Source organism: Gavialis gangeticus, unplaced genomic scaffold, assembly GCF_001723915.1.
Source record: "Gavialis gangeticus isolate Ggan-Ray unplaced genomic scaffold, GavGan_comp1, whole genome shotgun sequence".
NCBI classification, from domain to species: domain Eukaryota; kingdom Metazoa; phylum Chordata; order Crocodylia; family Gavialidae; genus Gavialis; species Gavialis gangeticus.
Window position 1 is genome coordinate 4,866,970 of NW_017729012.1, and position 17,240 is coordinate 4,884,209.

The following is a 17,240-nucleotide window of genomic DNA, read 5'->3' on the forward strand; positions in this document are numbered from 1 at the left end:
AGTTGTGCTGCTGAAGAATTTCAGAAATCTGGCAGTTGAGCATCCAGACTGCTTTTTAAATTTGACTTCAGAGTATTTAGTCTATTGTAATCAAAGGTATCCTGTTTGGCAGAAGCTGTGTACTGTTCTTGTGATTTGGAATATTGTCAGTAGAGACTTTTGCTCTGTTTGCTAAACATGTTTTACTTGGGTAACATCAAAAATAGTTTCAGGCATCTCGTTGGTTCCCAGCAGTCATTGTTTTGTCCAGTGGATGTCAGAAGTTCATCACTCGATATTAAAGTTATGTCCTTTGAGGAGGAAAAATAGCTCATTCCAAGCTGTTTTCAGTTGTTACAGAATGCCCTGAAAGGTATCCAGTCACTCTTAAATGGCGGGAAGATGAAGCTAATGCAGACTGATCAGCTTGGGTCTCTTCTTGCAGTATTAAAGGTGAATATCTTTTTGGTTTGAATCAAGAGTTCTCAAAACTGTTTCTGGAGACAGGCTGTATAGTGCATGGCCATGTTTCACTTCAGGTGGGAAGAGAGAGGATGGAAGACCGGCTAAAAATGGGGGAAGAGCTTAGGTGTAGGGAAGGAAGGGCAGATTGAAAAGCAGAGCAAAGGGAGCGGGGAAAAGGGGAGAAGTTCCCTATAAAACACATGATTTCTGTTGCTTGCACTTCCACTCTTAAGAAAAGTGATTGTGATGCCTTGAAAGCTGAAAGATTCATCCAATGAGCTTCAGCACCCAAATCTCCCTAATGTCCTGTTAGAAACAGTTGAAGTTGAATTCCAGCTACCTTTGGGGCATAAGGCATGCTTATCAAAGGATCAAAATTACTTTACAGATATGGCAGTGATCTATAGGTGAAAATAAAAAGACCAATTGAAAGCAGTTGACAGTCCCCTAACCAAATATATGATGATTCTTTGCTCTTCAAAATGGAGTGGAGCACTGATGTTTTGGGGGTTTTTTTGATTACTTTTCTAGAAATGCATGTTTTATGGGCTTCCTGGCTTGAACATAGAGATGCCTGCAGTCTTGTATCCAGCTCCTTTGCCTCAGTATGACAAAAGATCACCTGTCAAACAAGAGCAATCAGAGTTGAGCACCTTTAAGCAAACGGGGGTAAAGTCAAATTCCAGCTTTTGTGGCTTTCTGTGCGTCTGTCTGTTGCACTTGTATGGTTCCTGACAGCACGGATGGCTGAAAGGGCCTTTGTGTTCTCAGTGCGTGACGTCTCCCACATTGCTTGCCTGTAATGATATTGATCAGAAATCTCTGCATTTTGAATAAAAATTGCTCTGTGCACTCAGTCAGATGACTAAAACAGATGGTTCTGCTGAGATTGATTTGACTGACTGTAGCTGTGTGCATCAGTTATTCATTTGTTGCCAAGAATTCTTGGCCTACACACAGGAGCTGAGTGTTTGCAGACTAGCTGCAGCATTACATTTGACAAGAAACATTACTTCTTTGCTAACACTTACATAACCATTGCTCTTCTTGCTAGAGAAGTTAAGCTTACGATTTTGCCCCTTATGTGCCTCTTAATCCCTCTCTGCCTCTGCAGTTTATTATTTAACCCCATGACCAGTTTGGGTTACAAATTACATGAAAGACGTTGGGCAAAATATAGGTGCATGGTCCTGTTGACTTGTAATCTTTTTTTAATGTTAATGAGTATCTACTGTCAATCTGGGAATGCTTATTTAAAGCACTTGATAGGTCTGGTTCTCAAGTGCCTTCACATCCCTCCCCTCCCCCCCTTCTGGAAAAATTAAGAATTGCAAAAAATCTAGTAGTTGCATTGATACTTAGAGATTAGCATGTATATATTCCCAGAGCTTTGCATCTAAATATCCAGCTAAATCCATTGTATATCATGTACCTACATGATAATAAGGTATTAGAAAGAAACCAAAGTACATGCAAATAAGTGGCATTTTTAAGATGCAGTAGACTAATAAGGTCTCATTGTGTCAGTGTGTATAATTATGTATAATTTATAGAACACTGTTCCATAGTAACTAATGAATACCTGTGACAGACACTTTTTTGGCTAAACTAAACTTCTTCACCTAAAAATAACTCCTCTAGTAGCTTATATAATGTGCAGTTCTTTGCTGGTGAAATTAATTACTGAATGCTCCATGAGCTCATGGATTTTTGCTACTTTTCAGGATTACTAGAGCCAGTCTCTTAGAAGAGATCTTGTTGGCATTGAACGAGATTTCCAGAGTAATGAAATATTTTCTCGTTACCTAGCTCTTACTGTAGTCTCAGCATTTTTATGTTATGTGTTATCCCCCCGCAAATCTATTTGCCTTTTAAAACAGAACCGAAGAAAAAAGTCCAAAGGGAAACAAAAGAAAGGGGAAGAAGTCAAAGAAGAGTCGAGTGATGCAGGCAATGAATCAGTCCGTGGAATAGACATCTTTAAACTACATTTGGGAGATGGGCAAAGCAGCCCGTGTTCAGATCCCCAGAATGGTACATTAGACGCTACATGTATGCCTGCAGGAAAGGATCATTTATCTTCATGCCACCCCAGCTGGAAAAGAATCAGTAGCAGTGAGTCAGAGTATTCTGATGCTGAAGGTGGAATACAAAGCAAAATGAGGTTATTGTTATTCATGTAAATGTACAGCACAGTAGCAATTGACACTGTTCATAACAATCAGGCTTGTGTGTATCATGTTAAATGGTGCTTTTTGTTGTTTATGTAGATATGGCACTGGTTTTGAACATGTGCAATGTTTTACCCTCCTTTATATGTGCAATTCCAGCCCTTTGTTCTTAAACAAAACTATTTGGGAAATCACATTCATTTTTGATTTATAGGTTGACTTGAAGAAAATTGCAAGGTAGTCGTTAGTACTGGTTTGAAAGTAAACTCCTTTTATTTTCTTCTGGTCTTAGATATTTTACTTGAAGTTGTTAATGCTAGCCAGTGCCACAGATGAATGAGGTTAAATCAGTTACTTTTCAGTGCTGCTATTAATTAATCTTTCTGTGTTGTTAAAGATCTTATCAAGCCAAAGTTCGACAAGGGGCTCTAGCCTGTTTCCTTTCCACTATAAAATCAATAGAGAAGAGAGTCCTTTATGGCTACTGGTCTGCATTTGTTCCGGATACACCTGGAATAGGCAGCCCTCAGTCTGTGTCCTTGATGACTATTGCTTTAAAGGATCCTTCTCCAAAGGTAAGGGAATTTGTTGTGGTGAAAGCATTGTATTTTCCAGTACTAGTCTTAAGTCTGCAATATAGTAGACAGTCCTTCTGGGGTCTTTGCTTTTGTTGCTGCTCCAGAAGAATAAGAGAGGATGCATTGTTCAGGGCAACAAAGGATACTGCATTTGCACTCAAGTGTTATGAGACCAGGCTGTTGGAATTAAATTATTTTTTTCTGGGGAAAAGAAATTTTGAGATGACAAGAGAATTTCTAGACTTTGAAAAAAGTGTTGCTTTTAGAATGGGAAGAAGCATGAGAAAGTGAGTCTTCTAATTTTCCTCCTGGTTTTTCTGGGTTTTTTTGATTGAAACCATGGGAATATTTTGTCTTTTTAGACTCGTGCCTGCGCTCTTCAGGTTCTTTCAGCCATATTGGAAGGTTCTAAGCAATTCCTTTCTGTAGCTGAAGATGCAAATGACCACAAAAGAGCTTTCACTCCCTTCTCTGTGACTATTGCTTCCAGTATCCGAGAGTTGCACCGCTGTCTGCTGCTAGCCCTGGTGGCTGAAGCCTCCCCACAAACACTTACCCAGATCATCAAGGTACTTGCTGTCATCTGTGAAAATATGTATTCTGTATATGCTTCAAATTTAGCCTAAAACGAATCTCCTTGAAAGCAGACATACTCTACAGATGTGGCTTGCAGAGTAAGATTATTCATTAGTCCTTGGACTTGTTCGGACCCTTTCTTACAAGATTGAGTTAGGTCTGCCTGGAAAGTCCCATTGTTTTCCATCTAATGTGGCCAGCTTGTCTCCACATTTTTGTTATGACATCTCTTCTGTGTTGTGTGAAGGTAGGAAGAGCTGGAGGGTCCAGAAATTATTTTCCATCATCTAATTGAGTCTTTTCCTTTTTATAATGGCAATTTTGATTCAGATTCTTAATGTCTTGATTGGCTGGCAGTTTGTGCTTTTGAACCACATGTATTCTAAAAGCCAAGTTTATGGGCCAGCTGTTCAAACACCAGCTGTTCAGTGATGACTTTCATTTTTTGCAGGTATAGCCAGGTATTTAGCTATCTGAGTGATCTAAATTGCAAGGATAGGAAGAGGCTGGCTGAAGATGTGACTATCACGCTTCATCTGATGTTCTCTTGTGTGTTTTAGTGCCTTGCAAACCTGGTATTGAACGCACCATATAACCGCCTGAAACCCGGCCTACTGACAAGAGTGTGGAACCAGATAAAGCCATACATTCGTCATAAAGGTTTGCATTCTATTTGACTGGGTTTTCTTTTTGGTTTGTATACATCTCATCTTAATTCAGTGTAGATTCTTGCTAATGACTAGGGCTTTTATCTGTAGTAAATTTTCTATCATAAGCATGGAAATAACCACAGTGCTTGGTCTCTCACACGGAGATTCCACCAACCACTGATGCTCAGAAGCCCTGCCAGGCTGAGACTTTTCATAGCAGTGTCATGGTGTTCACCTTGTTATCTTTTTCTGTGTTCTTTTTAACAGATGTTAATGTTCGAGTTTCTAGTCTCACCTTGTTGGGAGCTGTACTGTCTGCTCAAGCTCCCTTACCAGAGGTGCAGTTGCTTCTACAACAACCAAGTTCTTCAGGGCTAAGTAACAGTGGAAGCGCAACTCCTCATCATTTCAGTTCCTCTGACTGGTGGAGAAAGGCACGTCCCTCTGAAGGGGAGCCTGCTGCTAATTCAGAAAGTGCATCTTCAGATCCCTGCTGGCTCATCCGTCTCTGCATCTCCATCATTGTTCTCCCAAGAGAAGATTCCTACTCTGATAGTGATGCTAGCTTCGCTTCTGGTACTGTGCATGAACCATCTCCTGTTCGACTGGAGGCGTTACAGGTAGGAATGGCCAGCTTTTGAAAGAGCCAAGTGATCAATAAAATGAAGTAAAAATGCTACTTCACCTGCAGCAGTAAGCAGTTCTGGTTTTTGATGGAGTGTGTGTCTGTGTAAGATATGACTTTTATTTGGGGCCTTTCATTTGTGAAACTCTCTTTATCAAATAGAAATTACTTTTTATAAAGGGCTCCTATCAGTGAAATATTGACAGACTATAGACAACTTTGGCACAAGCAGAGAAATATACAGCAGTATCGACACTTGTAAGCTCAGTTCTAGGTTTCTTTGTGCAGCAACCTAGAAAAGTGGGGTTTGGGGCAAAACCATGAGCCTGCACATTACAGAAGCAAGGATGCTTGTCAGAGCTGGCCTCATAAAACAGGGAAGCAGACTTCTTGGAGCTGTGGGACCTGTCACTTTTTCACTTGGGCTTTTAGCTACAGGAGAGCTCGTTTAAACACAGTGAATAATTTGCCAGGAGTTGCTATCTGACTGTGTTTTCACCAAATTGTATCAAACAAGATAACAGAGTTATACACATCTTAAATTTCTTTTGGATTCTCTGTGTTGTGATATATACCCGTCCTATTAAAACTGTCCTATTAAAACTCAGGCATCTTACATGACAATACTGTAAAGTGTTTCATGCCTTTTTTTATGTGGAAAATTCCACTCAGCCTTTATTTTTTTCTGTCCTGTATCTGCAGGTCTTGGCACTTCTTGTAAAGGGCTATTTCTCCATGGCCCAGAATTATTTGTTAGAGTTTGGAGAGGTGGCTTGCAAATGCATGGAGGAAGCAGATCCATCTATTCAGCTCCACGGTGCCAAGGTGAGAGCTTGTAGAAATGCACTTCTCCCTCTTCCAGGTTTTGCTTTATACTAGTGGGTTGTTTTTTTCAACCAGGGGGCCATGCAATCCTTTTAAAGATGCCATGCTACATTTCCATTGTGATGTGTACAATAACTACACAATTCACAAGATAAACCCAGAGATTTCAAATAGGAGTCCGTAGGGTCAAAAACCTGCTGACTTGTTGTGGGCTTTCTCAGTTCTGTGCTCTGTTTTTCTGTAACCAAGAAATGAATGGAAGCCAAGAGCACACTTTTTTTGAGGGGCACCGTGAGTCTAAAAAGGTTGAGAACCACTGTTCTATACATATGATCTCAGAGCTTTTCTGTGTAAATCTAATATGAGACTGTATCTAGTCCAAAGCAGTGGTATGGAGAGGGATTGCTGAATGTGCTTCTGTGCCTCTTCCATACAGCACGCTATAAATGAGACCAGCCCTCCCAGTGCTGTAGCCCGTTGTGATATACTATACCCTAAGACATTGAGAAATACAGTGTTTGGCCCCGGTCTCGCATTCCTTGCACAGTTGTAATTCCACAGCTTTGAGTGGGAGTTCTGGGGGCACGAGGAGTCCAGAATTGGTTCTTATTTATTGCTTTAACAACAGTTGGCCCAGGAGCATGTGGTATCCAGAGCAAATAAAAACTCCCGAGTGACATTATTTGTATCCCTCTCTGCCCAGCTGCTTCCATTACACTGCTCTGCTTAGAGATGCTATTTAGGAAGAACTTTTCCTCCAAGTTCTTGAGATACCAGGCTCTGATACCTCATAATGTAACATTACATTGCAGATGTTGTTCATTGTGTAAATAAATGTGGTCTTTGCTAAGATCTCCACCATCAAGTAGCACTTGAGTTTGCTTTGATATGGAGCCAGTTCATTTTCATTTTCTTGGCAGCTTCTGGAGGAGCTGGGCACGGGCATAATCCAACAGTACAAACCAGATTCAGCCGTTGCTCTCAGTCAGAGAGTACCTGTTGACTTGGTAAGTCTGTTCACTTTTAGGGCTAGGATTCCACATAATTAAGCCTCAGTTCTTGAAATCTATCAAATTCATAGTCTTGTCTGTTGTTATAACAACCTGCAGAAAAATGGGAGCGTGCAGTAGCCATAGACATTATTCTATTGAGGTTGCAAACTTGCAGTCTAAAGATCTACAAACAACTGCATTCATTCTAATGGTTCTGGTTTATTATGATAGGCTGTATTCTGCTCTTAAATGAGCTGGCAGAGACTGTCACGGTTTATACTCATCATTCTAACCCAGAGTGTGGGGTATTATCCAGAGAAACACAACCTGTGGGTATTAAAGCTGAATAAGCCTCCTGGTGAATACAAAGCTAACAAAAAAAAAGGGGGCGACCACAAACTATGATGGATGTCTCTTGCCTGACTATTTGAGACAGAAGGTTTATACTTTGAGGGGTCCTGGCAAGGTTAGTCGCACCTAAAATTAGACGTAGGAGCGTCATTTTAGGTTTGTGAGCAGGAAGAGTATGGGGAAGCTGAGAGACCATGTATGGTGTGGGTGCTATATCAGATCTGAAATACCCATACCAGCCTAGGGGCTTTTAATGCTGACGTGCTCTCTGATCTTATTTCAGTCTTCTGCAGGCTCACAAGGTGGCCAATAGCATAACATGAGCGATCCTAAAGAGAGCCATCACTGAGGGATGCTTATTTGACAGGCCAACCCAGTTCTGAAACTGGGCCATAGCAGTATTGCAGGTCTGCTAAATCCTGCTTCCATGAATGGAAATCTTTTATAAACTAATTTGGGGCATGTTAAATTTTGAGGCTGCCAGCAGCAACCCTGGGAAATAGGAAATATCTCCACCAGCCATGAATTTCTGTTACATGAGATGAACATAAATTGTCAGGCCAATTGAAATCCACAGCTGCATGGTTTTAAGAATGGAATTGTAATCCTACCTAAAGAAATCTAATCTGCATTTGTATGCTCCTGGGAAGGGAACAAATGGAACTGACTGACTGAGTCCTTCAGTGCTGCAGTAAAACAAGCAGATGCTAAAAATGATTTGTGCAACTTCAGTGTGCAACAGAAGTATTTTAAGATTTAAGGTTGTTGTATTAATTAGTTGGTATCATTTGGTATGAAGAGAGTCATGGTGTGGAGGGGAAAAACCATCCATTTTAGTGATTATATATGCTGGCAATATTGTGAAGCTCATCCAATGGCTGTATCAGTTGCATGATTTCTAATTGGTAACACTAATTTCTCTGCTACAGGTGGTAAGGTTTTGGACTATGATGTTAAATGGTCCTCTACCTAGTGCCCTTCAGAATGATCAACACCCTACCCTTCAGACAAGTGCCTGTGATGCTCTTTCTTCTATCCTCCCTGAAGCTTTCAGCCATCTGAAGGTAAAGCTGTGGATTTTTAAGTACAAAGATCTTCTGGCTTTCTCCTTGTACCTACATTAACATGGAGTCTGTGCTGATTTTGCATGAAATCCCTTCATATATTTTCACGTTAAATCTGAGGAAACCGTGGCTGGTAAAGATCCAAAAGGCATTTGGTGGGGGCAGGATTTTCTAAAACCCTGAGCAGAGGTACCCAGGCAAAAAATAGCCAACCTCCGTGCATAAGTATTAACAGATAGCTCAGTTGTGTTGCATGGCAAGTGAAGGCTAAAGAGTCTCCATCTGTGGGGGAGATGTGGAAGCAACTGCTTTTTTGCTAACGAGATTCCATGAGACGTGCAGGCAGCTAAGCTGGCAACATTGAGTAGCTTGGAGTTTTCCCCCCTCAGCTGACTGGGAAACAGTTTGCTATCCCAACCACAACTGAATGTGTGGGCCCAGCTCTCCTTTAACACAATGAAATATGCTTTTGTGCATTCAAGCCCTGGCAGCTGAAAGCCACTGTATTGTGCAGCCGCACTCGTGTCACCGTGCCCTTCTTGAGTCGGAGAGCTCTGCCAGGTCTCATTTGCACAGGAATTGCTGGAGCAGCAGTATCTCTGCCATGTTCTTGGTCCAGCTTCTGCAAGTACAGCATGTGCTCCACTGCTCTGCACTTTGATCCCCTGCACCCGCTTCCCCTTGCCGACCATTCAAGGTCAGCAATGTGCCCACGTTGACCTATGTCTATGATGCAGCACGATGGATTTCACTGCAGGCTCATAAATTTGCAAGGGGAACTTAGCGTGCCGTGTCTGAAGTGCAGAGTGACACTTGCAGTTCTCTATAGTCACCGTACCTCCTGCCATCCTCTAGTGGTGAATTTCTAGCCTTCTCCAATCTTTGCATACTGCGTTTTATCCACTGTACATGGGTAGCTGGTGCCACATCTACAAGATCTGGTGTGTTGAAATGAATGAGTATCTTGTTTGCCACCCCGGGGTAATTCATGTTTGAAGCTGGGATACTCCCATTCCCTATATAGCACCTGACAGCACCCTTTATTTGCTCTCAAGTGCATTCTCATCAACTGCTTGTGCATGACCCTGGTTTTAATGTTTTAAACCTTCATTGGGTCTCTGCTCTTTTTTTATGATGTGGGGACCTCACAGCCCAATCATGCTGCTTGTGTTCTTTTCCAACCTGCCCTTCCTCCAATCTCTTTTCCTCCCTGCAGGTTGACCGCCAGATCCTGTGCATCACTGTGCTCCTTGGATTGAACCACAGCGAGAACCCGCTGCTGAAAGCTGCCGCGGCACGAGCCCTTGGAGTCTACGTCCTCTTCTCGTGCCTTAGGCAGGTTAGAACTGGCCTGCTGTTCCCTTACCTGAGCTACAAACTTCTCCTCCCCAGTGGGCCATTAACATTCTGTGCTGAGAGCAGGCCCCTGTGTGTGCCAAAGGGGGTGTACACAACATTGAGGTGATAACTCAGAGAGGACGTTTGCATTTACTCTGCTCAGTCCTGCCTACCCCGCTCAGTGGGAACAGTTGGTCTTAGACTCAGCGTGGTTCTTCTGCCAGAGATTTGCCAGGAATGGGCTTGTCTGTATACAAGTGTGAGATCCTCATTTCACTCCAGCCTCCTCATGGTAGCTGACCATACCTGAGTGGCTTAAAGAAGCTTATGAAAACCCTAGCTCCAGCCAGAGAAGGATTGCTTGTTGGCAGAAACTATTAAAGGTGGCTGCTTGGCTGTCTCCTGAGGACTTCCGAGGGTGAGACTGGAGTAGGGGGGGCAGGACAGCAGCACATAACTCTGCAGGACTTATAGGTAGAGATGCACCCCCGAGCAACTGAGGACAGGCTGTGGTAGCTTAAGTGTTAGCTCTGGCAGTCTGGAGAGCAGAAGTGGAGAGGTGCCATGGTGGGTTAAAGCCACCACAGTTCCCTGCCCCGGGTTGTGTGTTTGGTGCTGCACCTCCAAGAGGGTCCATACCCTGTGTATTGGATGTAGGGGGTTCATAGGGAGTACCTTCAGTACAGCATACAGTGGGATATGGGGGAAGGAGTGCAACTGTGCAGACTGACTGACTGACTGTCCACACTGGCTTTGATAGCAAATTGGAGTAGAGATGTGAGCACCCTTATGAAGCTACGCTAGCAATTGCAGAGAAACTTTAGTAAAAAGAGAATTTGGAGGAGACCTCTTCTTACTCAGATTTGATCACAGTTGTCTTTGCATAATCCACATACTTGGGTTGTGCCTTTCTTCTGGAAACTGACTTCAAACCACTGGCACAGGGCTTACAGTTTCCTTTCTTGGAAAGTCATAGACAGGTCTGCTTTGATTTTAGTAAAGTCTTGGAGATGCCCAAAATGCTTGTCGAATGGGGTAGGACCCCCCTAGCATTAAAAATGGCTGGGGCTTTGTATTATGCACAGGTGAGCATACAGGCAACCCCTGCTTAACACTGTTTTGCTTAGCGCTATTTCGCTATAACACTCATTTTAAATTGATACCCGATTCCACTTAGTGCTCAGCGAGTTTTTTATAACACTTGTGGTCACCATCTTGGGTCATCAAAAACTTTCGATTTTGCTTAGCAGTAGCTTCGCTTAATGCTCAGTTTTTCAGGAACCAGTTAAGAGCGCTAAGCGGGGGTTGCTTGTATAAATGCGGAGTTTAGTGAAAGGGTTTATAAAAACGGGGCTAACTTTCTGCCACAATTGAAAACATGTTTATTTGGAAATACGGTGTTAACTGTTGAAAGTAAAAGTAGGAAGGTCAGCCTCTGTGTACAGAATCAGTCCACAAAAATTCCACTTTGCTTCTGGAGCGAACTCAGGCTGGTTGTAAAAAAGGATTCTCTTCTTTGTGCAACATGATTGAGAGCATGTCAGTGGACAGATATCATGCCAGTAACTGAAGTTGAGACTTTAAGCTTAAAATATTTTGAAAGAAAGTACTTAATAATATGCAAGGGAATAGCAGCAAAATATAACGTACCACAGAAGGGAAGATTAATGAAACAGCTCAACAGGGAGTTGGGAGAAGCAATTACTTTTTTGACAGTGGGATTTGATGAGAATGAGATTGGCAGCCCAGGTAATTATGCTCAAATCAAAGTAGCTCAAGCACCAGTGAAACTCAGTCATACACTTGATACCTTGTAGCAGCAGCCACCAAGGAGAGTAGCAAATGTGGACACCTTGTAGAGTTCATTGTTAATTAAAAGATCAAACAAAGCTGTGCTGGGAGCCCTGGAGATGTTGTAAAGTTGTTGCTTAATGCAGAAAGTTCCTTTTGATGGATGCAGTCTTTGCGCAGATTTTTGCTGTGATGATAAAGGTGAGGAAAGTGTACAGAGCTGAAGTCACCCAAGTTTGTTCATTTTAATAAAGCAGTTTTAATAATGACCCAGACTTTAACAGTGATTCTGAATTCTCCAGGATGTGATGTTTGTCGCGGACACTGCAAATGCCATCCTGAACTCCCTCCACGACAAGTCTCCAAACGTCCGTGCCAAAGCAGCCTGGTCCCTGGGCAACCTTACAGACACTCTCATCGTCAACATGTAGGTACTAGTCCTTCGGCTACTTGGAGCTTCTGCGTGGCTTTCACTCTTTAAAACTAGCCTCTAAAAAACAAAGGCGTTGGCTTCCTTTCCTGGACAAAGTTTGCAATGACCTGTGTGCTGCCTTAGTGTCAGAAGAAGGTGCAAGAGGCTTTGCCAGGCCAGTTGTGAATAGACTATGTCCTCAAAGGAAGCTTCTTCCTGACAGCTCTTCATTGGAGGTTGGCTTAGCTTAAAGTCTTACTCTGGATCCGAGGTAACTCTGCGTCTTCCCAGTATTTCACCTCTAATCCATTTGTTGAATTCTGCACAGGTTCTTGGTTTCACCCCTTGTAGGAGTTGCACAGGTGATGCACTGCCAAAGAAGATGACTTAGTTGTATCATAATTCAATGTTCCTTTGTTCTAGTATTATGTGAAAGGGAATATGGGCTCACTGATAAATTAACCAATGCCAGCTGTAATATAGAAAGTTGAGTCAACCTGCTGTGAACCATTTGCTGCATTGAAAATGCACCTTGCTCCTACTCTTGGTGATTTATTATCCTCTGCATTTCATTGTTGCTCCCCCGCCAACATGCAAATAGGCAGGCTTTCCTAACATTGCATTTAGATTAAGAAGCCTAATGTCACATCCTTTTATATAGTTATCCATGTTCCTCTTAACTGAAAAGTTGGCCTGTAAAAATTGAATGTATTGCTCATGGTAGTGGTTTATATATCCTTTATAGGGGACTGTTTGTTGTCTTTACCATAGGATGGATAACCTTGCTTAGCGTTTTCCCATTGTAATAACTGTGGTCCTCAATATGTGTGTGTTGTTTGTTTTTTTTTTGCCAGGGATTCTATGGGGCAAAGCTTCCAAGAAGAATTCTCAGATCTCTTGCTATTGAAAATGTTACGGTCAGCAGCTGAGGCATCCAAGGACAAAGACAAGGTGTGTTGGGGGTGGTGGGGGCGTGAAAAGTCAGTGTAGAAAATTACAGGCTAGTCTTCATTACTTGCTTTGGTCACAGTATGTTTGGTTTGAGTGGTCCGGGGAAGCTGACAACGCCAATACAATACACAAATAAAACCTATGTGCTATATTGTTCGGTTTGTTGACACCTCGTGTACCAACAATCAGAATCCACCATTAGCTTATTTTATTCTACATTAACCTTCCATCTAGCAATGGGGACTCCTGGTCCTGGGGCATCTAAACTGACCACTTTGAACTGCTCAGTGTAGTTGCTAGCAGGGCTGCTTTTCTGGCAGGTCATAGGAAGTCAGTTAGTTTTGGAAAGAAGTTGCATCCTTTCAGAGAGTTCTTTATGTTACTTTCCTTTGTACATCCACCTTGAGGCCTTGGCAAGGTCTTTGCTATAAACTGGCCCTATAAACACCTTTTTGTGTTTTCAGGTTAAGAGCAATGCAGTCCGAGCCCTTGGAAATCTGCTTCATTTCCTTCAGCCATCCCACATAGAAAATCCCAGATTTAATGAAGCTATTGAGGAGTCTATCCAGGCCCTGATTTCTACTGTCCAGAGCGAGGCCACCATGAAAGTGCGGTGGAATGCATGCTATGCGCTGGGAAATGTATTCAAAAACCCTGGCTTGCCGCTTGGTAAGTAACCACTTTTTTACTGCCATTGTCTAAGGCATACACAGGTAGTTGTGCAAAAGCATAGGCTTGGGATTTTGCTCAGAAGACGTCTATCATCAGCAGGTTTGGAACAACAGGAAGAGCTTGAATCTTACTCTTGTATCCAAGGGTGGAAACTGGCCTTCAGTATATGTTTGATTATGTACGCACTCGCGCACATGGTAAACTTCACTACCATGAATAACCTTACTGACATTCGTGCTTGAAACTACAGCATGTTAGTGCTTGCAGTATTGAGGCTATAGCTGATATTAAGGGGTAGCAGCTAAAGATAACGTAGCAGGAATTCATTTTTATTCTCAGCGGAAACAAACAAAATACAGGGAAGAAGGTTTCCTTGATAAATGTCACCTGTTCAGTCACTGGGATTGCAAAACATCTGATTACCTAGAAATGATGATAGAGCTACACAACTGGATTTTAAACGTGACATCAATTGAGTGTCTACTTCATTCAAAAGCAGAGGGAAAGGGATTTGTTTTTAAACTTTGCCTGTAAAAATGTCGCTTTCTCCATTTAAAATTGCACTAGATTATGAAGTTAGTTGATAATATTTTGCTTATGGTAAAATCCCTACTCTTTAGCTAAAGACATGTGCAAATGGTGTAGCATGAATCTGTCTGAGGAGCTGCCATTGTGAGTTTGAGTTTGCGCACGTTACTGATTTATGAGACTGTTTGTTCTCCAGGAGAAGCTCCTTGGACCACACAAGCCTACGATGCTCTTGCATTTGTGGTGAAGTCATGCAAGAATTTCAAAGTCCGGATCAAGTCTGCCATGGCGCTCTCCATCCCTGACAAGAGGGAGCGCTATGGAACTACTAAACAGTTCAGCCAGATCTGGAGTGCCTTGGTTATAGCCCTGCAGAAGAGCGAGGACACGGAGGATTTTCTGGAGTTCAAATACAGCGCCAGCCTGAGAACCCAGATTTGCCAGGCGCTGATTCACCTGTTGAGCTTGGCCCACACTACAGACCTCCCATTCATTTGGGACACATTAGCAGAAAAGGGTGAGACAATCAGATCGTACATCTTGCAGTACATGAAATCAGGGGTCGAGGAGGACGATGCTGGAATGCAGCCGAACTCTCACGAGAGAGAGAAGATCTTGAAAAGAGCTATTGAGCATCTCTGTGGGATCGAGGAGCTCCTGGAAGGCAAAACCAAAGTGGGGGTTGCTGCTTACCTAAAAGATATTATGGCAAACCATGTCAATGCCACTGAATTAGCAGAGGCTTAGGAAGGTTCATGCAGTGTTTTACTGACCAATAAATGACGCCTTCTGATTCTATGCAGGGGGGGAGTATACGGTTTTCATTTATTCAGGAGGGCTGAAAAGGGGGTTGGCTGGTAACAGGTGAGTGTGTTATCACCTTGAAAACAAATGTCTTTATTCTTGATACATTTTATAAACACAGAGCCTTTTTATGAGCTTGTTTCAGAGCCATTTTATCACCGTGGGCTGCTGTCTTTGGAAACATGGCTGTACAGCTGGTTTGTGGTAGAATTGGTTGTGTTGTCCGCCTCACCTGATCAGATGTCGCTATGGGATTTGGTGCATTTTCTGTCGCTCATACAGAAACCCACATTGGAATAACTTCTCAAATCAAATACACTTAGACATCCTTCCTTCCTTCCCTACCTACTGTTTAGGCTGCGGGGTACCTGTGATTTCTTGTGTTTTGAACCCAAGATTAATAGTACAGGGCAGGATGCTGCCAGGGCATCCCAGAAGCGGGGGTTCCTGGGATAATCCTGTTTAGAGCCTGAGATTTGTACAGGGGCTCTCAACTCTCCCAATTCCCTTACATCCCTTTGAAAATCTCTTCTCTATCTCATGCCTCTCTGAAACCCTCATTCTCTAAGGTGCCGCCCTGTCCTGCCTTCTGCCTTATTTAAGAGTGACACAGCTAAGCAACTCTGTCTCCTTTGTGTGCATGGGCAGAGATTGTTTTAAATGTTGCGCCATCCTGTTTTATTCCTGCTTTGTTGTTCCAATTGAACCAAAAACTGCATACGTCACCTCTGTTTTCAGTTGTTGCACTATGTGGTATGCTTACAGGTTCTGCTGCTGAGTGAGATAGGATTCCCATCCTACAGCAGATACTGGTCAGGACTACTCACTGGTTGACTTCCCTTTGACTCACCTGTAAACTAGGTAGGCGTAGCTGTGTTTGATGCTGATCCATTAAGGAAATGTGCTGTAGGTGAAAAGACCCACAGTCCATGTATGAGACGCTTATAGCTATTGCGCTTCTTCCTTCTTGTCTGTTTGGGTTTGCTTTTGCCATTGAAGACCATTCGTTTCCTCCCCTTCCCACCTCTGAATAGCATACCAGTACCTGACTTTTTCAGGCTCTGAGGAGCTTGGGATTATACGTTAGCTTCTAAGGATTTCTGTGCTGCCTTTGGCTAAGCAGGCACGTGAGATATTTCAGAGCAGAGGCCTCTATTGTAGCACAGCTGCCTTGTAGATTTAAATGTCTGCCCAGATGGAGCTTGTTGCCACGTTGGGCCAGAGTGAGCTTAAAGGACAAGTGTTTTTGTCTCACTACAGAAGCTGGCTCAGATGGAGTTTTGTTTCCAGTTTTCCCTCTTTTTTAGATGTTGAGAGATGTTTTTCCTACAGATTTTCAGAGGTGCCTAAAATAATATGAGTGCCCCAAACCTATTCCAGTGAATGAACTCTTGTGTCTGGATACTGACACAGCTCTGAAACTTTCACTGGATTTACGTGCACATTTTGAAAGAACCCCAATGTTTGAACATTCCTCCTTTTGAGTCTTCTGGAGCAGAAACAAACCTACCAATGGATGGCTCACAGGCAAGACTGTCTAAAATCATCAAGTTATCCAACAACCTTATTGGGGACAGTGTATTCAACTCTCCTGCTGTAGAACAACATAATGCCAGCAAGAACTAATGCCAGCATTGCACTCTCTCTCTGTCTATATATTATACACGTAGTAAGGACCTTGAAATACTAGACTTCTTAGAGAGCTGTATCCAGTAGACTCCATTGAAATCATAACATGACACCATGCTCTGGGCACAATTCTCATTTCCGTGAAGGCAGCTATGAACTGTCCTGGCAGAGGAAGCCTTGCCAGTGGACATAAATCCTATTTTTGTTCTTAAGACTCCTTTAAAATGGCAGAGGGATAAAGTGGTCTTAGTATCTAGGTGAGAACTGGGCCATATATAAGTTACCTTTGAAATGTGTACCAGATGTGTGCCTCTTACAGACTTCCCTGCCTTTTTCTGCTGCTACCTGTATTATGTATGTGGTTGTTTTTTTTAAGCAGGGTAACGTTGTGTTGATGTCTGTTTTCCCTCGACTCTTCAGTGTCCTGGGTTAATATTTGAAATCAAACTTCCAGCCATTTTCAGGCCTTGCGTAGCTCCGGCAGCATAAGCGACCTTGGAGCAACGTGGATGTCTGTGAGTAAGCTGTGCTTGTGGCTGCTTTCTGGTTTAGCACATTCCTGTTCTCACAGTCTACCGGGAAACTCAAATCCTTGTTTTCTCTTTAGTTTCTTCCTCTGAAGTTTGAGTTTCAGGCACACAAACCTGCACTTTGCAGGTCCTCTTTTGGCCTGTAGGAATAAATCTATTTTGTTACCTGATGGTGCAGAAAGAGGACTGAACTCTTCGAGAAATGGGCCCAGTGTCTGGAGACACTCAGGATTTCTGAACAGCGAGGGGCTGAGGGGAACATGTATGGTATGTGGGTTGAAACGTTCAGGTGATATAGCAGCTGTTGGC

The 17,240-nt window shown here is 42.8% G+C and overlaps 1 protein-coding gene across 1 annotated transcript in view; it reads left to right on the top strand.

Moving 5' to 3' along the window:
- Positions 1-14,906, top strand: part of HEATR6 (HEAT repeat containing 6) — a gene marked incomplete at its 5' end in the record, with an annotated part of 27,078 nt that extends 12,172 nt beyond the window's left edge. Inside the window, 15 exons of the mRNA XM_019510947.1 lie at positions 331-432; positions 976-1,113; positions 2,325-2,608; positions 3,013-3,190; positions 3,556-3,762; positions 4,330-4,429; positions 4,687-5,039; positions 5,747-5,869; positions 6,790-6,876; positions 8,142-8,276; positions 9,493-9,615; positions 11,708-11,832; positions 12,672-12,768; positions 13,233-13,437; positions 14,165-14,906. Of these exons, the coding sequence (XP_019366492.1) occupies positions 331-432; positions 976-1,113; positions 2,325-2,608; positions 3,013-3,190; positions 3,556-3,762; positions 4,330-4,429; positions 4,687-5,039; positions 5,747-5,869; positions 6,790-6,876; positions 8,142-8,276; positions 9,493-9,615; positions 11,708-11,832; positions 12,672-12,768; positions 13,233-13,437; positions 14,165-14,715 (2,808 nt within the window). The remainder of the gene's footprint in view (positions 1-330; positions 433-975; positions 1,114-2,324; positions 2,609-3,012; positions 3,191-3,555; positions 3,763-4,329; positions 4,430-4,686; positions 5,040-5,746; positions 5,870-6,789; positions 6,877-8,141; positions 8,277-9,492; positions 9,616-11,707; positions 11,833-12,671; positions 12,769-13,232; positions 13,438-14,164) is intronic.
- Between the last annotated feature and the right edge of the window lie 2,334 nt (positions 14,907-17,240).